General features: G+C 34.1%; 1 protein-coding gene across 13 annotated transcripts in view; it reads right to left on the bottom strand.

The window, feature by feature from the left end:
• LARP1B (La ribonucleoprotein 1B) overlaps positions 1-24,655 on the bottom strand; it is a 119,378-nt gene that overhangs the window by 72,353 nt on the left and 22,370 nt on the right. For 11 of the 13 annotated variants that reach the window (XR_012378029.1, XM_025874167.2, XM_073892248.1 and 8 more), the window contains 5 exons: positions 24,355-24,520; positions 20,567-20,711; positions 12,744-12,918; positions 7,876-8,048; positions 1,670-2,035 (listed from right to left, as the gene is read on the bottom strand). Coding sequence is in view for 12 of the 13 variants with exons in the window: in XM_025874167.2 (XP_025729952.1) it covers positions 1,670-2,035; positions 7,876-8,048; positions 12,744-12,918; positions 20,567-20,711; positions 24,355-24,520 (1,025 nt within the window). In the remaining variant the exon portion in view is untranslated. Of the gene's footprint in view, positions 1-1,669; positions 2,036-7,875; positions 8,049-10,864; positions 12,161-12,743; positions 12,919-20,566; positions 20,712-23,154; positions 23,404-24,354; positions 24,521-24,655 lie in introns of those variants that run through there. The other 2 variants (XM_025874170.2, XM_025874171.2) reach the window with 2 other exon arrangements.

Here is a 24,655-nt window from a genome sequence, read left to right as displayed (position 1 = left end):
ATAATGCTTAAGAGTCATATAGCCAAGATTACTTTCCCCTAATGTTTCATGGTTAAGTGGTCAGATGCTGGTTTTTAATTAACTCAATACATGGCTTTTCCTTATTGTTATCTACACTTTAGTTAAAGCAAATAAATAATCACCTACAAATATGTTTCTCAAGATGGCCTGAAAGTTCATTATTTAGAACTCAAAAAATTTCCCCATAGAACCAATATTATATACATTGGTTAGCTTTTTGTTGGTTAGTTCATAATGTTTAATCCATTATTCACTTATCCATTTAATGAATATGAATTGAGTGCTACTATGTGCCAGGAACTATTCTAGCAGTGGAGATATAGTAGTGTACAAAATAAGGCAAAAATTCCTATCTTCACAGATCTTATATCCATGTGATCAAAACAGAAAAGAAGTGCAATATACAGAATGATAGATGGTGAAGAACAAAACAGGGTAGAGAGATAGGGAATGGAGGGAATGTAATTTTAACCTATTATTAAATTTATTTCTAGCTCTTTCTATTCCAAAAGGATTTAAGTTAGAGATTACTTATAGAACCTAAGTATCACAAACAAAATAACCATGCTTAAACAAGGAAAGATTTTAAACCAAGAAACTATAAAAACATACTTCCTTTTCACAGTAGGACAGAGAAAACTATTCAGGCCCTTAAATTACAGACAAGCTACAATAACCTGAGGCATGGTCTCCAAAAAGGCAATGGTTAGAGAAGGTAAGGGGGTGAGGGTGAATGCACTGATGGGAATTCCAGAAAGAAAAAGAAATGAAGAGCAAAGAAGGAAAGCATACTTCTTGCTAATGATACCAACCTCCATGGACAGCCAGTCCCTTCGATTTCAATCTCTAGTTGGCAGACTTTTTTCCTACAACTGTTAAACTATTTCTGACCAAGATCTCTCCTCTATTTGGCATAGTATAGTTACACAACTTTCCCCTCATTATTCTATCCCAAAAACAAATATTTAACTTTTTTTAATGGCAGAAAAAGATCCCCTTAATCCCTATCTTTATCATTAAAATTCATATCAAAGGAATGCAGATAGCCAGTAGAATACTCTGGTTCTCTCATATTTTACCCTCAAAACTAGGATAGGCATTCAGGATGTAGGGTCAAATTCAAGAAGATAAAAAACTGGAACAAGGTTTCAAAGAGCACCCCTAATACCACAGTAATGATTGGACAAGGAGAGACAATCAGCCATTTTAATCTTCTATCCTTGTCCACAACCATAAAGCATGCACCATAGACTAAGGAGAGAACAATGGAAGGGAACAACAAAAGTAACCCTTCTCTAAAACCCTATTCATTTAGCTGCGGTGATTATAGGCCAGGGTAAGAAATGAGCATATAAACTAAGCCTGTCCATTAACTTCAGGTTTTTTTCTTCTTATTAGAAAGCACCTTATTATTTTCACGTGAAAAAAGGGTTTTAGTAAATGAGTGCTAATTTTTTTGTAATTATGCATTTCACTGTCATTTTAATAAAATTATTTCTCAGGTTGTGACTATCATATTCTGAATTTTTCAAAATTAAATTTATTTATATTCAAAATTTAATAAAATAAAGCCTCAAGTTTAGGAAAATACAGGGAGCAACATAATAAAAAACTAGTATCAGCAGAAATGTTACCCAGAAAATATTACCTTTATGGCTGTGTGTTTGTTTTCATCTTCCTCCATCCATAGATCCTGTTCATAGTAATATAAGCCATCATTAATGACTTTAGCAAGTTCAGATGTAATTTTTGCCCGAGACATGTGGTTGCCTGTTCGATCTCCTCCAGGATGTTTTCTCATGTAAGGTGGTGTCTGAGTTACAATCAAAATCTTGTTTAAATCCTGGTCATCAATTTCATAATCTGAATCATTATCAGACCAATCAGTAAATGTGTTTTTTCGTCCTTCTATTTGTTCTATCTCTTCATCAAATAAAAAATCAAGTTCTTCTTGCTCTTGTTCATCTGAAGGATACAGCTGATCTGATGCCTCTTCAGGTAGAGATGACGATTCCTAAAGGAAGAAAATGGTATTTTATATACAAACTTTTTTTTATCATTTTAAAAAGAAACATCACATAATAACGTTACAAGTTAGTAATATGAAGCCTGTGTGTTCAGTGACTAGTAAGCAGGAAAATTATAAAAGAAAATCAAGCCAGTATTATTCTGGCACAATAAATACAAAGAATTTGCTAAACACTAAGTTTAATGCTAAATAAAAACACAAAATTGAGTAAAAGGAGGGTTAAAGACTCCTTTAAAGTAAGAATGGTGCTTAGCTAATCCATTATAGCACACCAACTCATTTTACAAATGAGGGGAAAAAAAGGCTTAGAGCTATGAAGTTAATTTGTCCAGAATTTCAGAATTCGTCAGGACTAGAACAATCAAGGTTTTCTGACTTCCAAATTCAATGATCTTCCTAGTCCAAATCCTCACAATATTAATGCCATTAACTAGGTTTCCTAGCTAATCCGTCTTCTCAATCTTCACCCTCACTCACTGTGGCCAGGTTTTCATATTAAATTTACCTTAACATGCATTAAACTGTTGAACTTTGTCCTTCCTGAAAAAATTTAAATTGCTTCCTATTGGGTGACATAACAAATCCAAAACTTTAGATCCTAGATCTTCTAAAATCTAACCTCCTCTTGATTTCTATAACTCTCAACATAAGAAAACAGGCATCTCAATGTCATTTTCCAATGTCAGCCTTTGACCAATCCTTATCCTTCAGCAAATGTTAACTCTCCTCTGCCTAGAATAAAACAATCGCCCTCTCTCAGAATTCCTATTAACGTAATACATATCTTTTCAGTCAATTATTATCTGGTCCTCATTGTGAGCCAGGCACTGTTCAAGGAAAGGATATACAATAATAATAACTCTGCCCAGACAAGAGCTAACATTCTACTAAACAGAAGACAGTCCATGATAAGTTTTTACTAAAAAAACATAATAATAAAAATAAGTTTTAACACACTGTGAATATATTTTAAAAAGAAACTATATACCTTGCTATTCACAAGTACATGAAAAAAGTCTGAGAATAAACACCGAACTGTTAATAATGGTAAACCCTGGACAGAGTTTCTTACTTTTTACTCTGTATTGGTATTTAAATTTGTTTCAAACACAGATTTTTTTTTTAATTTGTGAGGAAGAAACAAGGGATTTGGGTTGAAGAGGACTTGACTAAGCACACTTACTTGCAGTAATGATTCACAGTAATGAAAAAAATAAATCCATGTCAATATGAAAACAAGTATTATACTATCAGAAAATCAAAATTGTTCTGACTTTCTGGAAAGCAGAAAGCAAATGGGATTGTATTGATAATAAGACTAGAGGAAACAGCAATCTAGTATCTATATAAAGACTGATACCACTGGTTCCACCGGGACCCTAAAAAGTTTTGAGATGATAAGCACAATGAGCAGGAATGGACTATGTGACAGCCATCAAAATGGATAGCTGGAAAACCAAACTACAGGATACAGCTAGAACAGTCAATCCCACACCTTTACCTGAGAATATGAAACTATAAAATCTGCTCCCAACTTAAAGCCCAAGAATTGCTTTCTAAACAAAATGAAAGATTTGCCAAGAGAGGGCTCATGTCCATGGAGCCGGACAGAGGTTGAATACATCCCAATATTATTCTAAACTTCTAAAAAAGAGCTGGGGGGAAGAAAGAGAAGGTAATTTTACCAATGAAAAAAGTACACTAAGGAATTCTACTTCTCAGAGAAAAGTACTGATTTTATCAATTCTGAATACCCAGAACTAGCATGACTGTTCTCTGCCAAGGTCTAGAAGTCTAACAGGACCTTACACTTAACCAAGAGTGTGCATAATGAGACCTCACATTCAGGAGAAAGACTTTCTGGATGAGCAACCTACAAGGCCACAAAAGGAGTCCATACCAATTTATCAATAACTAATATGAACCATCAACTAAAGATCACCACATATTAAGAAATAATCATCACCCTAAAAGAGAAGGAATGTAAAAAAAAAAAAAAAAAACTGATGGAAATATCAGAAAACAGAATCTTTTTTAAACCCCCAATTCCAAAAAAACAGTAGCCAGATGATCAATTCAGGGAGTCCCAGGGGGTCCAACATCAGATAAAGAGGAACACCAAAAGTTGAAAAAAAGAGAAACATGAATTTTCCCAAAATAACGGACATGAATACACAGCACAATAAATAAAAACAGACCAACTCCAGGGTATATCATCTGAAATTTCAATAGTGGTGATGAAGAAATAATCTTAAAATCTCAACAACAAAATCACTTGTTACAAAAAATGTAAAGGGACTAAATTTCACAAGAAAAAAAAAACTGACCAAGATGACAGTAGAAAAAATGCTTTCAGGGGCGCCTGGGTGGCTCAGTCGTTAAGCGTCTGCCTTCGGCTCAGGTCATGATCCCGGGGTCCTGGGATCAAGCCCCTCATCGGGCTCCCTGCTCTGCGGGAAGCCTCTCCCTCTCCCACTCTGCCCTGCTTGTGTTCCCTCTCTCTCTGTGTCTCTCTCTGTTAAATAAATAAAATCTTAAAAAAAAAAAAAATGCTTTCAGATTTCTAAAGAAATCTATCTCCGAACAAGCTATAGCTACTCTAGAATGTTTATTTTTAAAAGATCATTTTTTTTCTTAAGTACATTGGCAATGTTGTCATTAAGTAACCCAACTCAGGAGGTATCACTGAAATATCTAGGCCCCCAGAACCTACAGTCAGCTTTCCTCCAAGCCAGACCCTCACTCTGTAGTATCAGAATACATTTCAGATCTTACTAATGGCACCAACATTCTTTGGCCATAAAACTGAAGGTCCTAGATTTTATACCATTCTTTTCCACTATTAAAACCAGATTCTATTACCAATTTGCTGGCCCTATATACACTCACCCTTCCAAAAACTTTTTTTTAAACCAAGTCAAAGATGCTATCAATTTTAACAGGAACCATTATTTTTATTTATTTTTAAAAATTTGCACAATTGTGCTTTATTAATTAGCACATTTCCTGAATTTAAGCCCCTTAAGAAATCAGTTTCGGAGAGTTTTAAGTTGCTTGGCACCTCTCTAACTAGTCTTTGCAGTAATTTCTGACACTTTAATAACTTTCTTTTTGCCAGTTCCTATAAGAAAGGCAAAATTTTTCTTTTTTCTTTTATTTGGGTATAGTTGACACACAATGCTGCATTAGTTTCAGGTGTACAATGTATCAATTCAAGTTTTATGTTATGCTATGCTCACCGCAAGTGTAGCAACCATCTGTCACCATATAATGCTATTACAATATCATCGGCTACATTCCCCATGCTGTGCTTTTTATTACTGTGATTTATTCATTCCATAACTGGAAGTCTGTATCTCCCTCCCCCTTTACCCATTTTGTCTACAACCCCCACCCCTGCCCCTCTGCAACCATTAGTTTGCTCTCGATAGTTACAGGTCTGACTTTGCTTTTTGTTTACTCATTTTGTTTTTTAGATTCCACATGGGTGAAATCCTATAGTATTTGCCTTTTTCATTTTGACTTATTTCATTTAGCATAATACCCTCTAGGCGCACCCATGTTGTCGCATATGGCACAATTTCATCCTGTTTTACGGGTCATATTCCACTGTATATGTGTACCACATCTTCCTTATCAGTGGCCACTTAGGTTGCTTCCACATATTAGCTATTGTAAATAATACTTCAATAAACATGGAAGTGCATATATCTTTTTGAATTAGTATTTTCATTTTCTTTGGATTAATATTCACCAGTGGAATTATTGGATCATATGGTAATTTCTATTTTTAAATTTTTTAAGATTTTATTTATTCATTTGAGACACAGAGATAAAGAGAGAGAGAGAGCATGAGCAGGGGGAGAGGGCGGGGGAGAGGGAAAGGGAGAAGCAGGCTCCCCGCTGAGCCAGGAGCCGGATGTGGGGCTCGATCCCAGGACCCATCATGACCTGAGCCAAAGGCAGACGTTTAACCATCTGAGCCACCCAGGTGCCCCTTTATTTTTAAATTTTCAAGGCAACTTCATACTATCTTCTACAGTGGCTGTATCAATTTACTTCCCCACCAGTAGCATACAAGGGAGGAACCATTATTTTAAAAGAAATACTGAAATGGAGATTTTTTTAATGTGGAGGAAAGAATGTAGATCTTAGAATAAAATACTATACAAATCTTTGTCAATGATCCAGAACACGATCCTTTTTATGGTTTTGTGTGTGTGTGTGTGTGTGTGTGTGTGTTTTCAGGACACCATCCTTAGCCTCCCTACCTATACAGGGATGTTATTTGCCATGATAAATATAGAAATTAATCAAGAACTTCAGAAAATCTTGTCTTGAGAAAGCTGCTTTAGGATTTTTTTTTAAAGATTTTTACTTATTTTTTAGAGTGAGCACATGAGTAGGGGGAGGAGCAGAGGGGGAGAGGGAGGCAGCCCCACATGGGGCTGGATCTTGCCACCCTGAGCCAAAACCAAGAGTAGGACACTTGACCGAATGAGCCACCCAGGCACCCCTAGAAAGCTACTTCAGGCTTTTAAGATGTCCCCGGGGGGGCGGGGGAGGGAGGGGGGACCACCTCTTTTAACATTTAAATATGCTATGTTTAACCCCCACGGCTAATTAAAAAGTTATCTTTGATGAGGGTTTTTCAAACTCAGCACTATTGACATGTTAGGCTTGATAATTCTTTGGGTTTTTTTTGGGGGGGGGAGGTTGTACACTGTAGGATGTTTAGCAGCATCTTTGGCCTCCATTCACAAGATGCAATAGCACTCTCCGTTTTAACAACCAAAAAATGTCTCCAGACATTGTCAAATATCCCCTGATGAAGAAAAATTTCATCACTCCCTCATTCTCCCAGTGAGAATCTCCCATCTCCCATCACTCCTTCATGCTCCCTTCTTCATGCTGTGATGGTAAGGATAAAGAGCCTTGGGTTCATAATAATCTTCAATATAATAGCCTTCTTTATGCTTCCCAATTCTAGGTCCTATTGTTTTTAGTAACCTTTTCCTTACAGAGCTAACTTTCAATATTTGAATCATCTGAGTACCACTGTTTCCATATTTATTTGTAGTAAACTTCTTTGAGATAATTGTACATTCACATACAGTTATAATAGAAGTCTTACGTTATTTTTTTACCTAGTTTCTCCCAATAGTAACATCTTGTGAAAGTATAGCAAAATATCACAAACAAGGTAAACGTTGTAATAACCCATTAATCGTACTCAGATTTCCCAGCTTTATTTGTACTCATTTTATTTATAGTTTAGATCAGAACAATTTTTATCACACCTGAAATTTTGTGTATCCAACCATGAGTCAAAAATATAGCAGTGCTACCATCAAGGATCTCTTCTGCTGTTTCATAACCACACATCCCACTCCCTCATGTGCCCCTAAGAAATCAATTCTCTTTTCCTTCCTTACTGTACACAAAATCACCAAAAACACATATAATCTGTACCTTTTATAAATAATTAACAGGTCACAAATAATATAACAAGGTTATAATATAAATTCACAATTTAGAAAAATTTTGTCAGCTTTAAAAAAGTTATTCAAATTTAAATTAGTCACAAGTAAAAAGACCACATCAAAATATTCTTAAATCATATTAAGAAACAGAAGATAAATTTTTAAAACTGACACAGTATAACTTACTTTCAACTACTGAGTATACCTAAAGTTTTCACTTATAGCCAATTTTTACAATTTAAACTTTTCGAAATTTTATAGATTTACTTGACAAACAAAATACACTGGCCTTACACTCAACCCAGGAATGTACTACACTTCACTTGGTTTATAACAATTTACCTTCAATTTCACTGGAGATGGACGATGTCTCTTTTTAACTTCTACCCAAGGTTCTGAGTCCAAGTCAGGCAAACTGGTAGACAAACCTCTAGACATTGCTTGAAGCTTACTTGTTTCAGTATTTTTCTTTGGGTTCAGTGGACTTCCAGTTCTTGGAGAATTTGGGGCAGACTCTAAAATTTTAAGTTGGTACTTAGTTAAAATATGGTTTTCTTACTTATAAAACACTTCTTTTTCCTTACTTGGGCTTGATTTTTTTTCCCGCAAAAACGCAATAAATCAAATCTCAATTACAATTTTTCCAATGCCTTTCAAACCTGAAAAGATGTAACGCAAGATGTATTTGAGTGAAGCCAATGAATAATAGATAAAAGAAATGTCACAAAGTCTTACACAGATCACATTCATTCAAACTTGTTAAGCATATCAACTGAGTCACTAATTGTGGTAATACATTTAACTGAGGGGTCAATTCCCTGTCAAATCTTAAAATCTATCAATTATAATGAAATTATGGAATCTCAAATGCTATTAAGCACAGTAAATGCATATTTTATTCAAGGCAGTATCAGTCCTTCACTATTCTGCTACAATCTATAACAAGGCAGTCATTATTCACACTTCACATTTCCTCTGCTTACTGAGTTTTACCCAAATGCAGTGTGCCCACTTAGCTCCTACTGGATACTGTAAAGAGTAGAATGTCACATCATTAAAGTGCACTGCCCTGGTAATAAAGTTTAAAACATTTTAAAACTCTGTTGGAATTAAAAATGCTTTTCTCCACACTATCTCTTAATCAAAATAATTACATCCTCTATAAATAAAATCCTGATTCGTCTACAAATCTTTTTCTAAAAATTAAAAAGAATACTTAAGTTATAATGCAATACATACTTCTTTGGACAAAGAGTTTTAAATACAAATTTATACTCTAAGATTCTAAATATCATTTAATTTAGTCCCCAAAAGCCAATTACTTGAAAATATTGCAAAGCCCAATATTACATGGAGAAAGCTGAAATAAATGAACAGCAACAATTCTTTTATTTACTAAATGAAAATGCAAAGGCACATTCCAGGACTTTGGGTTTGAGAGGAATATTCCAAGATTTTACTCTCACCTACTACATGCTAGAATCAAGTAAGAGTTATTCTCCTCTCTATGAAAACCTATTAGATACAGGATTCAAATATCAAATTACTATACTACTTTTTTAAAAAATACATTCCTTCATAATGGAGAAGGCTCTAAACTTGTACTGTCCAGTACAGAGCCACTGGTCCATATGGAGTTACTGAGCACTTAAAACATGGGTAGTCCTAAAATGTTCTAGTAAGTTTAAGGTCCATACCAGATTTCAAAGTCTTAGTACAAAATATCTAAAAAGGTAAAATGGATCTGTAATTTTTGTATTAATGTTATGATATTTGGGTATATTAAAATATTTTAAATGTTAAAATTAATTTCATTTGCTTTGTAGCTTTTCAGGCTATTAAAATTATTAGGATTACATGTATAGCAAACATTATATTTCTATTTGACACTGCTGCTTACAACTTTCTTAACGGTACATGTGTCATCAACTGACCCACAGAGGTAGTATAGGTGAAATGCTAGGTTTGGGCTGCAAGTATTGATATTAAAGTTATAGGAATGGGAAGATATTTATCAGCAGAGAACCCTATTTCTAACACTATAAATCACCTATGCTCATACAGTGAATAAAGCCTTAAAAACAGAATAAGAACCACCACCCTAGCAACTGTGAGAATTAACCAAATTACTATGGATAGTTCATGTATAAATGATTACAATGGTACATGGTAGGGAAATCAGTTAACTACTATTTTTAACACAGAAATCTAATCTTTAATCACCGACGTAAGCTTATTATATAATTATCTCTAAATGCTCGCTAAGCTTGAACGTTTCTACCATGAAGTCAAGTGTTTCGCTATATCCACAACATGTGCTTACAAATTAAACATTAAAATACCAAAGAATTTGAGTAAGACAAGAAAATTTAGAATAGTCTGAGTTTTTAAAGGGAAATGTTCACCTTATAATTACCTACACATATGCTGTGTGACTTGTTTTCTTTTACAATGAAAAAATTTCAAACATTATGTATGTAAATTTTAAGGGTTAACGGTAAAGCCCTAATCTTCCAAAAACCAATGAGTCTGCATATTACTTGGATGACTTGACATTAAACGTACAGATAAGAAATTAGACACACACTTTGACATTTATAGGTTCTAATTTGTGAGAACATAGAAAAAAATTTATCTTTGCTGTTTTCATTAATTGAAAAAATTGTCAACATGACTCTCCAGGGGTAAAATCACCCTATATGTTCCATGATTATCTATCTAGTTTGACTTCTTTATCGACTCTGAACCCAGGTAATGATACAGATTGTTTTAAAAGGATTATATACTTTGTGTGGCACATTCACGAATACTTCTGCAATTTTCCAAAGGAAATCCCACAGCTTATTAAAAAATCATTAGGGATCCTCCTACACATTTTTCAAAAAGCCAACAACAACAAAAGACCCCAAGATGGTCAGGTACCTGACCCTCTCAATTTTGATGAATGAAATCCTTTTACTACTTAAAAGAGTTGATAATGCAATACTATATCCATTGAACTGCAAACCCTAAATTTTAAAATTAACATCTTACCATTCCCATAATCAACATTTTCTGGTGCATTGAGGTCCTCTGTTCAGTGCAAAGGTGAACTCATGTTACACAATTCAACCTCCATAGAGGGAAAAATAGACATTTTAATTTCTTTGATGAAAAAAACAAAATGTTTAAGTATTTTACCATATAAATCCCTCAGGAAGTATACATCAATGGTTGTGTTTTTTTGAAATATAAAGTCTTCTCTTTACAGATAAAAAGGATATAGATAAAAGTTTCTTTATCTATGGGTACAGATAAACACAATCTACTTTTCTGATTCCCATATCCATTTCAAATTTTTGGTGACATACTACTCTCCACTGAATTTAGGACCTAAGGCTTTCTCATCAGAGGGTAATTATTAAAGTCAGAAATATGGGGATTCAGGGAAAAGGCTGAATTTATGCATTTATTCCTATGGTATAATGTAAATCTGTATAACTCTAAGAACATTCTTTCTATATGCCTTCATTATGCATCCAGGTACAGATGTATAATCTAAATAACCTAAAATTTTTGACATTTAAATACACAGTGACTTGTTTTGGCAATGTGTATATGAGATGTAAATGAGTATTTAAAAAAATACAAAAATGTACAAGGCATTGTGATTTTATTCTTGTAATTTTATTAATAATGCATAAATGGTTAAATGAACAGGCATCAACAACTTGACTGACCTATCTTAGCTACCCTGTGGGGAAAGTATTTTCTATTTTTATCTAACTCACTTAAAGCCTGTTCATAAGCAGGTTAAAAATGTCATCTTGGACCCCAAGTTTACATAAATAAATTAATCAAACTTATACAATCAGACATTAAGTCTTTAAGAAAACCTAAAAAATATCACTTTTCTTCAACTTTTAAAACAATTGCCCAAGTTGTTTGCAAGGGCTAGAGGCATAGAGGGCTGACAAAGAAACACTAAATAAAAATAGCTGTGAGACTGTCCACTGGTACTTTATTGATGGCAGGTCTCATACTGGTGTACAAAAAATATATCTTGAAGAGTTTAGAAAAAAAATTCTTGTTCATTTCTCAAATGTCTTATCCCTCAGTGTCCACATTAACACATCTTATAGTCCATGTGAAATATTATGACAACATGTGAGTTGTACACTGTACACTATACTGATGGGCAAATCAAATAGCAAAGGACCTAACAATCTGGGAAATGCCACTCAAGCCTCTCTATTTTTTGTTTTATTGATCTCGACACAGGTACATAAGTCTGGAAGGAAAAGACACAATCTTGCAATATTTCCAGAATGATAATTAACTTTCCCACCGTAAATAAAAGTAGCACAGGCAGCTCAGGCTAATTACACACAAATGGGTGGCTCCTATAAAAACAACAGCAGTCCTCCGGTCTCTCTCTCATTATCATCACAAAGGTGTTTATCTCCATTGTAGTGGTGGCCCAACCTCCGCCACAAGGAGTCAGGAGTAGACATTCTTGCATAGAAGTCTGGTCGCTTTCATTTCTGCAGCACGATTTGTTCCAATGTTTATAATATTTCAGTGAGTCACCTATTCCTCTGCATATTCGATCAAATGACATCCAAGCATCAGTAGATCATCACCCTGACTGAAAAAAGTTTAAGCACACACATTTTTTCCCAAGAGGGAATGTCTTAAAAATGATCCAGGAAAAATTTCTTAATATCAAAGCAGTTTTTGGAAATTTTAATTACCATCAATTCTTTATCTATAATTATAATAATTTCATAACAGTACCCCAATGCTGCTTTTGAATACAGGTCATCCCATCTTTACCAGACAGGATTGAAGCACACTAGTAGCAAAATTAAAGTCACCCCCTCTTGACTATAAGACTTTTAAACTACTCGTCCTACTAGACTACTCCAGTCTTACAAAAGGAAACTGGCACAACATATCTATAATCATTTAGTAAAATTACGAAGATAGGTAGAAATTCCATACATGACAAAGTACACAATTTAAGAACAGAGCAGAGATTTACCCATAATTCTTAAATCCCTTTTTAATTTATGGCTGGGGGGGGCAAAATGAATAGAACTCAGAGCATCAAAAGTCATTTTGTAATCTTTAATTTTCCTATACAACCTAAATAAACTTTTTTAAAGGATAGGTCAATTGGACCAAACAGCCCACTATTACACTGCTTGCTCTAGAAGAAAAGTTGTTACCTGTATGTGAACCAAAGGCTTGGCCTGGTACAAACTCTGGGCAATCAATCAGTTGAGAGAAGTCTGTTTGTGGCACACTACGTGGAGGAGGGCCCGGAATTGGCCACTTTTCTGGTTCTATCTTTTTTCTCATTTTCTCATCCACAATTTCCACTTCTGTGCTATCTTTCAGTGCCTATAAATAGGTATTTTGAGCTATTAAAGAACTTTCATTCAAGAAACTGTAATTGCACATCCTATACTTCTAATAACCTAAGAATTTTTTAAATCTGAAATTAGCAGACATTACAATAAATGTTTCTAAAAATACCAATGAATTAACTACTTAGAACGAATTTTTAAATCATTTGCCCCTGTAATAGGTAACACATATCCTCACATAACATGCAGCAGATAATTTGGTTTTTACAAAAGAATAGGCCTTTAAGGATCATTACATCGAATAGAATCAAACTACTTTTACCATAATTAAATTTATTTTTTTTCTCTATTTCCTTTTATCTTACCTTAATATAATACCGCCAAATAAAATTTAGGCACTATTTTAATAACTACCACAATTGATAAGAAACAGACATACACATTCCTCACAATACCCTATAATGTACACAGATGAGGAAACTGAGGCTCAAAGAAATAATCTGATAAAGATCATAGACTGGGGCGCCTGGGTAGCTCAGTCGTTGAGCGTCTGCCTTTGGCTCAGGTCATGGTCTCAGGGTCCTGGTATGGAGCCCCACATCGGGCTCCCTGCTCAGTGGGGCTCCCTGCTTCTCTCTCTCCTTCTGCCCCTCCCGCCACCTCCCGTTGGTGCTTGCTCGTGCTTGCTTTCTCTCAAATAAATAAAAATCCTTAAAAAAAAAAATTGTTTAAATAAATAAATAAAGATCATAGACTTAGGATGAGGCAATACTAGGACTCAAATAATTTATTAGCGGTCCACCACTAAGTCTTAGTCACTAGACTATAGTGCTTTGCAAAAATAAACATGCTGCAATTTAATGATAAAACTAGAACAAAATTTCCTCAAAATAAAGGACTTATTCATCTGAATTTTATCTGAAATTCAAGGGTACTCACCTTTTAGAAATTAAATCAGGCAAAATACAATTATATAAAAACTGAACATACATACTTATTTTATAAAAGTTAAAACTATCTTTTAGTGGAAGAACATATCGTATGTGTTACTTTTACATTTGTATGCCTTAGTGTAAGTATAGTACTCACTTTTCAAGTTATACTTTCAAAACTGGACAGGACTTTAAAATTATTAAAATTTAGGGTGCCTGGGTGGCTCAGTTGGTTAAGCGGCTACCTTCGGCTCAGGTCATGATCCTGGAGTCCCGGGATCGAGTCCCACATCGGGCTCCCTGCTCAGCAGGGAGTCTGCTTCTCCCTCTGACCCTAATCCCTCTCATGTGCTCTCTCTCATTCTCTCTCAAATAAATAAAATCTTTAAAAAAATAAAATAATTAAAATTTAAAAACAAATTTTTTTGATGGGAATGAGGATACCCTCTGAAAAAATAGAGTTTGAAATAGGGAATAAAGGAAATAAGGAAGAAGCCTATAATAAGGGGTTGGAATTAGTGATAGCTGTATTTTTTTTCTAACATATTTTCCTAGTTTTGTCTGCTGAACATTCTAGAAGCAATGACACCCTAGTAGCAAACCTCAGTACACCTAGCATCCAGATCCTGCAACAGGAGGAGCCAGGAGACAAAAGAATTCCATTTACACAAATGTGTACAAATAAAAAGACAAAATTAATCTATGCTAATATAATCAGAAAAGTGGTTTGGGATGCGGCAGAGGGTTGATGGGTAGATTGACTGTGACTGGAAAGGGCCATTAAGGAAGTCCTTAGGGGGGCGCCTGGGTGGCTCAATTGGTTAAGCGACTGCCTTCGGCTCAGGTCATGATCCTGGAGTCCCGGGATCGAGTCCTGCATCTGGCTCCCTGCTCAGCGAGGAGTCTGCTTCTCCCTCTGACCCTCCCCCCTCTCATGTGCTCTCTCTCTCCCATTCTCACTCTCTCAAATAAATAAATAAAATCTTTAAAAAAAAAAAAAAAGGAAGTCCTTAGAGGAATGGGCTGAATCTTTTTGGGGGCAGGCTTATACAATTTCAAAACTCAAAATGAACACCTAAGACCTCTGCCTTTTACAGCAGGCTATTTATACCCGAATTTAAAAAAAAATCTTTGAAACTTTCCTCTTGGTTTAAATTTTTCTGAACAGTGTTTGGAAAAAGACTGCCAATATGATGACAAAATATGGAGCAAGTGAAACTCTCAATGGTGGTAGTTTTAACTGGTTCAATAACTTGGAAAAAATGTTTAGCAGTATCTACAAAAGCTAACCGTGTGTGTGTGTGTGTGTGTGTGTGTATTTATCTCCTGTTACCCATGTCACAGGAAAATAAGAGCATTATGACCATCAAAAAATATGTACGATAATGTTCACAACCATACCACAGATTCAAACTGGAAAGAACCCATGTATCTACAACCAGCAGCATGGAAAAATACATTGTGTTACATTCATATAATGAAATACTACCCCAAAATAGATAATGAACAACTGCTACACACCAACAATATGGATAACCTCACAGAAATGATAAGTACAAGTCAGATATAAAAGAGTACACATACCTCTGATTAGGTGAAATTAAAAAACAAATTGAGAGAGCTCTGAGAAGCAATTACCTATGAGGAAAGCTGTGGTACAGGCTAGGAGCGTGGTACAAGGGAGCTTCCTGGGATGCTGAACATGTTTTATATCTTAATCTGAGGGCAATTACACAACTTTATACATTGAGAAAAGTCATATGTAATCCTATGATTTCTAATATATAGTGTATAAATTATGCCTCAATTTAAAAGAAAAAAATGAGTAGGGGAAAAAAACCAAAGTTCTCTGTATACAACTATTCTAATAGTTATGTATACAATAATGTAGACAACTAATCTAATAAAAGGGAGCATAATAATATATTTAGTATAACATGTACTATCTCAGGAGAAATAATACACAAAAAAGAAGTAACACTGTCACCAAGAAAGGTTTAACTAGTTTACTACTGGTAAAAGATGGGAAGGAAATTCTTCAGGAAGAAAATAAAGAGAACAGAGTGAATGTTGTGATTTAGACCTTAAAAACATCAAACAAAAATTAAGTTTTACACAAAATTAAGGAAAAGAAGGGCACCTGGGTGGCTCAGTCATTAAGCATCTGCCTTCAGCTCAGGTCATGATCCCAGGGTCCTGGGATTGAGCCCTGCATGGGACTCCCTGCTCGGCGGGAAGCCTGCTTCTCCCTCTCCCACTCCCCCTGCTTGTGTTCCCTCTCTCACTATCTCTGTGTCAAAAAATAACTAAAATCTTAAAAAGAAAAATTAAGGAAAAGATCTAGACAAAATAAGAGTTTTATTAAAACCAAACCATGATTATCTTCAGCTCCTAAACAATTATAGTATACAGTTAATATTTCTGGATACCTGAAGATTTCTCTATTAATTTTGGTCCTTTTCTTAATGGTTATCTATTATTATGAACAAATACCAATATTAGAATACATACATAATGTATTCCTAGTTCCTGGTCCCATGCCTGGTACTAAGAGAAAAGATTTACTATGTGCAAAGACTTAAAGATAAGATGGCAGCACACATTGTGAGGAACCACAGTCAGACAATTTGGAAAACAGTTTCAGATGAGAATAGCAAAAATAGTTCTAAGAACTTTACAAATATGTTAATTACTTCTCTTAAGCCCTTACACTCTATGATAGTTTAAGTATTATTTACCCTATTTTAACAATGAGAAAACAAGCATGAAGAGGTTAAGTAACTTGAATAGTTATATAACTGATTAGCTAAAGATCAAGGATTAACTGAATTTATTTTTTTAATTAATTTATTTTGTTATGTTAATCACCATACATTACATCATTAGTTTTTGATGTAGTGTTCCATGATTCATTGTTTGTGCATAACACCCAGTGCTCCATGCAGAATGTGCCCTCTTTAATACCCATCACCAGGCTAACCCATCCCACCACCCCTCTCCCCTCTAGAACCCTCAGTTTGTTTCTCAGAGTCCATAGTCTGTCATGGTTCATCTCCCCCTCCGATTCTCCCCCCTTTCATTTTTCCCTTCCTTCTCCTAATGTCCTCCACGCTATTCCTTATGTTCCACAAATAAGTGAAACCATATGATAATTGACTTTCTCTGCTTGACTTATTTCACGTAGCATAATCTCCTCTAGTTCCACCCATGTTGATATAAATGTTGGGTATTCATCCTTTCTGACAGCTGAGTAATTGAATTTAGGAAAAAAAAAAAAGGAAGTCACAAACAGCTCTCAGCTATGGAGCAAGAATCAAGAACTCAGTAAACTGGATCTACCATATGATCCAGCAATTCCACTTCTAGGTATATACCCAAAGAAAATTAAAACAGGATTCTGAAGAGATACCTGCACACCCATGTTTATTGCAGCATTAGTCACAGTAGCTAAGATGTGGAAACAAACTAAATGCCCATCAACAGATGAAGAGATAAAGAAAATGTGGAATGCATATATATATGTATGTATATAAATATATATATATATGTATATACGCATATACATATATATCAATATTATTCAGCCACGAGATAGGAGGACATCCTGCCATTTGCAACAACCTGGAGGGACCTTACAGACATTATGCTAAATGAGGTAATTCAGAGAAAGACAGGTACTGTATGATATCGCTTATATGTGGAATCTAAAAACGTGAAACTCGGGGCGCCTGGGTGGCTCAGTCGTTAAGCGTCTGCCTTCAGCTCAGGTCATGATCTCGGGGTCCTGAGATCAAGCCCCATGTCGGGCTCCCTGCTCTGCGGGAAGCCTGCTTCTCCCTCTCCCACTCCCCCTGCTTGTATTCTCTCACGTTGTGTCTCTCTCTGTCAAATAAATAAAAATAAAATCTTTAAATAAATAAATAAGTGAAATTCATTAAAAAAAAAAAAAGAGTAAAATGGTGGTTACCAGGAAACAGCAGGTGGGGGGGTAAGACTGATGTTGTTTAAGGGTACTAATCTGCAATGAGTAGTAAATAATCCACAGAAATTTCATGCACAGTATTATGACTATAGACAATACTGTACTATAGTTATGTGATAAATATCACTATAATACCAATCATATTACTATATATGTATCAAAGTAAAGAAAAAAGTACAGTAAGCTGAAAATGAATGGGAAGAAACTGACTCAGTAAGACCAGCTATGTAGAAAACCTCATCTGGGACAGAGGTGTGAACTAAAGTATATTTTGCTTCTTTTGATAGTTTTTCAGGAAAGAAGACTTGAGCCTATCAAAATACAAATAATAAAATATTGATAGAATTGAAATGAAGATCCAAAAAAAGGAGTGAACAATAGAAGGGCATCCTTAAAGACTAACAATAATAGCAAATTCATATTTAGGGCTTACTGTTTGTGCCAGACACTGTCATTACACATTTCATCCTCAAGACAACCCTATGAAGTATTTATTGTTACCATTTCCACTTTACAGAAGTCTCAGGACATTGCCCAAGGTCACAAAACTACGAGGATGTGTATCCTGGTTCTCAAGCCTGTGCTCTAAATCAATGTTTATATTGCTACGCCCAATGAAACCTTACATTCATAACAGAGAAAGGACAACTTTCCCACTGTAACCAATGGTAGGTACATAATAAATGTTAAGTGAATGTAGACCTCTGCTGTTCTAAATCACTGTGCTTATATGTAAATTCATTAACAGTAACACAAAAGTTCCTTTAAATATTCCTTCCCTACTGCTATAAGTTATAAAGAAACAGATAATCAATAACCTAAAAATTATGCCTAAGGACTCACTGGGAACACCAACAGACCAAAAAACCATACAATAATGAAATTACAACCAGATTCCTACAGAAGTACGGAAGAGTGGAGGAAACCAGTAACAAATTCATGGAAAATGACAACTGAGATAGATCTTTGCTATAGTACAAATGATGGCAGTAGTTAATACTCATTCTACTATGAATATAATCATAATATTTTTCTGAAGACTAAGTTTTACAGGAAAAAAACTAAGTTTTTTTCAAATTATAGTATACAGAAATTATTTAGATGGCATCTATAAATAAATGTAATAATGGTAGTACTTGAAGTAATTTCTTTCATAAAACAAAGCGTAATTACACATCAACAAATAATAAATCACTAGTTTTTATTGTTTTTGAAATCTTGAATCTTCCTGTAGCTAGTTTTTAAAGCCTAGAGCGCACATGTTCAAAAAAAAATTTGCTAAAGAAATCTGTTAAGAAAATAAAAAGATGAGCTAAAGATTGGGAAAAAATATTCACGAAACACAAAGGATCTGTATCCACAAGAACTCTTACAATTATAAAAAAACAAACACTCCATTAAAAATAGGCAAAATATCTGAACAGACATTTCAACAAAAAAGGTACACTGATAGCAAATAAACACATAACAAAAGATGTTCAGCATCGTTAGTCATTAAGGAAATACAAATTAAAACCACAATGAGAAACTACTCCATATCTAATATTAAAAAATAAACTGAAAATACCAAGTGCTGATGAGGCTATAGAACAAATGGAACTCATACAAAATGGTGGAATGCAAAATGGTCAAACCCACTTTAAACATACTTCTTACAGTTAATACACTTACAATACATGCCAGCAACCACAATCCTCAATATTTACCCAACAGAAATGAAAACATATCTACACAAAGACCTTTCTACTTTATTCATTATCTCCAAAAATTGGAAACAAATCTAAATGTCTATCAACAAGTGAAGGGATAAACTGTGGTACATCCATACCGTGGAATACTAATCAACAGTAAGAAAGAACAAACTACTGATAATGTACAACATGAATAAATCTCAAAAGCACTATGCTGAATGAAAGAAATCAGAAATAAAGGGCTACAAACTACATACAAACATGTAACTTATTTATATGATATTCTGGAAAAGGCAAAACTAAAGGGACAAAAATCAGATCAGTGGTTCCAGGAGTTGTGTATGAGAAAAGGGATTGGCTACACAGGGGCACAAGAATGTAAGTCTGGCAAAACTATAGCAAAAGGGCAAATCTGATTGCCTGTATGTAGGGAACAGAAAACCAAAAATGTTCAAAGCATTTCTAGAACAGGACAAAAAATTTAACAAAAACATTAAGAATACAAGTGGAAAGACTTTTAAATTAGCATTTCTATAACACAGGAAATTCTCAAAATTTTAATAAATAGAAATACATGCTATTGGGGAGGAGAGTGGGGGGATGGGTTAGCGTGGTAATGGGTATTAAAGAGGGCACATTCTGCGTGGAGCACTGGGTGTTATGCACAAACAATAAATCATGGAACACTACAACAAAAACTAATGATGTAATGTATGGTGATTAACATAACAATAAAAAATTTAAAGAAAAAAAAAAAGAAATACATGCTATTTTGCAGCAACCTGAGAAGACTAAAGGACCAAGCTTAAGGTCCAAGTTTGAAGGATCAGGTTAACAATAGGTGGAAACATCATTAGTAAACCCCATTTGAGGGGTTTCCAAGGTTAGGCATTTACTTGGGTTTTATAAAATGGAAAAAAAAAAAAAAAAGGCCATGAAAGAGTGTAAGCCTTAGGCAACTACAGATTATTTTTGTGTTTTTTTTTTCTTAGGTTTTTAATATAAATTTTAGAGCAATTTTAGGTTCACAGAATAATTGAATGGAAAGTACAGACTATTTTGTAAATGCATAATTACCTCTAAAATGAGATTAAGGTTTGTAGTGAGAGCCTGAACACGGTGGAAACCAGCAATCAGGGAAATAGGCAAGAAACCTTGTTTATCCATCTTTCTCCTAAGAAAGAAGTCCCGTTCTAAATTTTCTATACTGAAGTAATATTCACTGAAAAAAAGAAACAAACAGAAATAAACATAAGTTTAATTCATTTATTCAACAGGAAATAAAAATATCTATGACATATATCAACAGCTTTAAAATTATTTTATTAATAACATAGATTTAATACAACTTAGATATAGGGTAAATACAAGAAAGAACAAAACCCTACTGAATTTAAAATTTCTTATCCATGAGTAGAAAGAACTTTAGACTACTGATTCCCTTCCAAAAACCTAACATTAACTTCTACTTAGATCAGCTTTACCTAAGTATAAAGAATTAACCAGCATTTTACTTTAAAATAGCTCAATAACTGATTTTTTTCAATAACTGATTTTTTAAAATGAGTCAATGAAGTGAAAATTTTCATTAAAAGTTACTTTAACTTGCTTCATTTAAACACTGCATAATGACTAAAAACAGGTCAACAGATTGCCTTCCAACTTATTCCCCATCACTAAGAACATTATATTTGGAAGTATACTTTGTCAAGTTTATAGAGTGGATTACAGTTTTTGTTTTGTTTTCTAAATTGACAGGGTACTGACATTGTTTAATGTATTTCTGATTCCTAGTAATCAGCACAATGCTGAGTGAAAATTTAGTAAATAATAGTTAAGTGAGGTGTACACACACACACACACACACACACAATTATATATTTGCAAGATCTCCCTCTTTCTTTGTTGGAGAGAACTATAAAAGACATTAAGAGTGAACAGAATATATAGCTATACAAGGAACATCTATGATACTATGAGGTACCTGGGGGTAAAAATACAGGAAAAACTTAAATACCTTAATCTTCTCTAGGAAAGTAGAGTGAGAAATGTTAAATGATAAACTGTATAATCAATAACTACAAGTTCCAAGATACAAAGATAATATGGATATATTTAAAAATTACATTTGAGAAACACATTTAAAATTATAGCCTCTAGGGAGCCTGGGTGGCTCAGTTGGTTAAGCGACTGCCTTCGGCTCAGGTTATGATCCTGGAGTACCAGGATCAACTCCCGCATCAGGCTCCCTGCTCAGCAGGGAGTCTGCTTCTCCCTCTAACCCTCCCCCCTCTCATGTGTTCTCTCTCAAATAAAATCTTTTAAAAACTGAATAAATAAATAAAACAAAACTACAGCCTCCATATCGGAAAATAAGAATTCTAGAGAGACCAAAAGGACAAATGGGAGGAAATGTACAAAAGAATACAAAAGAAATACATAACATCAATAATAATATGGCCTACAGATTAATAATCCTATGTTTCCTAATCAGAGAGAGTTTGCAAAGATCGGTGGCAAATTATGAGAAAGCACACCAAATCGTATACTTTGGTGTTAACACTGGGTGACTAAAGATACCCCTGAAATATTCAGGTCAAATTCTAACTCTGAAGAAATAATCACCCATAAATGAGAAATGGCTTTGAGCTACTTTTCACTGGGAGGAAAGATCTTATTTTAGAAACATAAATACTCAAGTTGTTTCTTTATACTCAGATATTTATCCAACTATCAAAGTGCAAAGCTCCCTTAGAGATCACTGAAATACCACTGACATCTCAGTAACACCAGTAAATCATTTACTCATCTTAAACACTGAAGAAAAAAATCTTAAGTCTTAAAGAAATAAACATTCTGATTTTGTTATACCTCAAAAAGCCCTTTCACAGTGCCTGGCATGTGGTGGGCACATAATACATGTGTTCTAATTTTTGTTACATGTAAAAAGTCCTTTTCATAGTGCCTGACATGGTAGACACAAAATACAAACACTTAAATTCTAAATTTTCACAAATTAAGACATTTGATTTAGTCACACGTTAAAACTGTTCTTAGACAAAAACTTCTGAATCATTAATAAGATGCCTTTTTATTCTAGTACTTTGTGAAAACCTTAGTATCTGAATAAATTCATAAATCACCCTATTACCTATAGTATATATTTTTTGAAACTTCTAATGGGTTACAAAACTACTCCATCTCTAAATCTGAATGCCAGATTCAGAAGCTAGAAATAATAAAGATCTTAAATTTTTAATATTCTGACACCAAAATGACAAATTATTAATATATTTTTGTTAAAATAATTTTAAAAATTCAAACATCCATAATAATAGTTAAGCTTCTTACTTTAAAATACATTTAGCACAGTTTTCCACAAATGCAAGAAAGTTTTTCAGTAACTTCTCAAAGAGAAAAATGTAAACCCTAATCAATGAGCCTATCTTGAGAAACCTCAAAGAAAACCAAGTCAAAAGCATGACTCCTCAAAGCATGACTCCACTAATCAAAGAACGATTAACATTAAGAGCCATTCTAAACCTGGTGCTCTACCACCTGCCAAAAATCCTACTGCTAAAACAGTAACAACAAAAAAAGGAGTCATGCCCAATGCTGTGTCTGACATTTTGTTCAGTGTCCTAGGGGACATTATCATGTCCTACCTTAGAAGCTCTGGATTCTACACTGCATGATCAGAAATTTTGTCAACACTGATGTAGCTCTGCTCCTCCCTCACTTGTATGAGCACATTGGAGGCCGATTATCCTGACATGGAGTTGCATATCCACTGTCAGGTCTCAGAAGGGACCTGGCAGCAAGAGTTACAAAAAAGACAGGAATAGTGGTTTGAAGTTGATAGCCACATGCCAGGCACTTTCTGCCCATAAAAAGGCCCTTTTCTTCAGTGTTTGCGTCAACTGTAACAGAAGAAGCAAGAACAAAATAAACAAGTTGCTTCGTATTGTATGTAAGCCAATCAAATCCACCATGAAGGCATCCCAGGAAGATGCCTGGATGATGCTGATGAAGAAATTATTTTCTAGTAACAGAGTAAATTTTCTTTCATAAACAAAGGAAGATGTTTTTAAGATGTTTATACCCTTTCAAAAATAGCCTTTTTCCTGCACTTTGTAAGAATAAAAAAATAATCAAATTTCAGCAAACTGGTTACGCAAATCACTTGGAGACGTTTTTCTTACTACTATATAAACACATTATATAAATATGCAAAACATCCTATAATACTAGTATGTACAAGGGTTATTTTTTTCTTAAAAACAATAAAATATTCTAACTTGAACTTCAGTATTCAGAAGGCAACTATTATGAGAACTAGATTAAAAAGTCTGAACTAAAAATGAGGTAGTTCCCCTTCAATATGTCACAAAAAAAGAGAACTTAAAAGTTAAAAAATAAACTTAGAATTCTGAAATCATTTGCTAAGAAAGTAAAAAAATATCTATCATGATGTTTTGCCATTCATGTTCATTTGCAAATTTCAATATAAAAATTTATTTGCAAATAATAAGCCGGGCATTGTTCAACTTCATATATATACATAGCAGTTTTATATTCTTTTATTTAATCACTCGTATTATACCCGTTAATATTTTTTAATACCCTTTAAGCAGAGAAATACCTGAGCAGTAGACAAAGCAGGAGTCCTATATAACACATGAACCAAATATAAGTTTTTTTAAAAAAATATTTCATGTTTTACTAATATTTTCTAGAAAAAATAACATAAAACACTATTACAATTTTCCAATTTTACTAATAAACAGCTTAGAAAATGTGTTATAATGTGTTCACTATCAATGATGTAAAATTTGATGTTCCTATCCCATCTATGTCTAACTTACATTTGGCGTTTAATATACTCTTTAAGCAGTGCTTCTTCCACAGGATACACCTGTACACCTGTACCATCATCATAGTAATACATCATACTGGTATTAAGTTCTGTTTGAAATGGCTGATCAGTCCTTTCACCAAGTTCTCGATAACCATACGAATAATCGAAGTTCACTTGACGTAAGAAAAAGAAAAGTGATTACACATTAAAAAAAGAGAGAGAGAGAGAGAGAGAAATAGTCACCATAAAGAAAAATCCAAAGTGAAGTATTTCAAGGGATAACAAATATAAAACCATCTTTATTATCA

Source organism: Callorhinus ursinus, unplaced genomic scaffold (genome assembly GCF_003265705.2).
Source record: "Callorhinus ursinus isolate GAN/ISIS: 27379988/994484 unplaced genomic scaffold, GSC_fseal_2.0 scaffold4, whole genome shotgun sequence".
NCBI classification, from domain to species: Eukaryota; Metazoa; Chordata; class Mammalia; order Carnivora; family Otariidae; genus Callorhinus; species Callorhinus ursinus.
The sequence above is the reverse complement of the archived record's forward strand: the minus strand, read 5'-3'. Positions and strand labels throughout refer to the sequence as shown.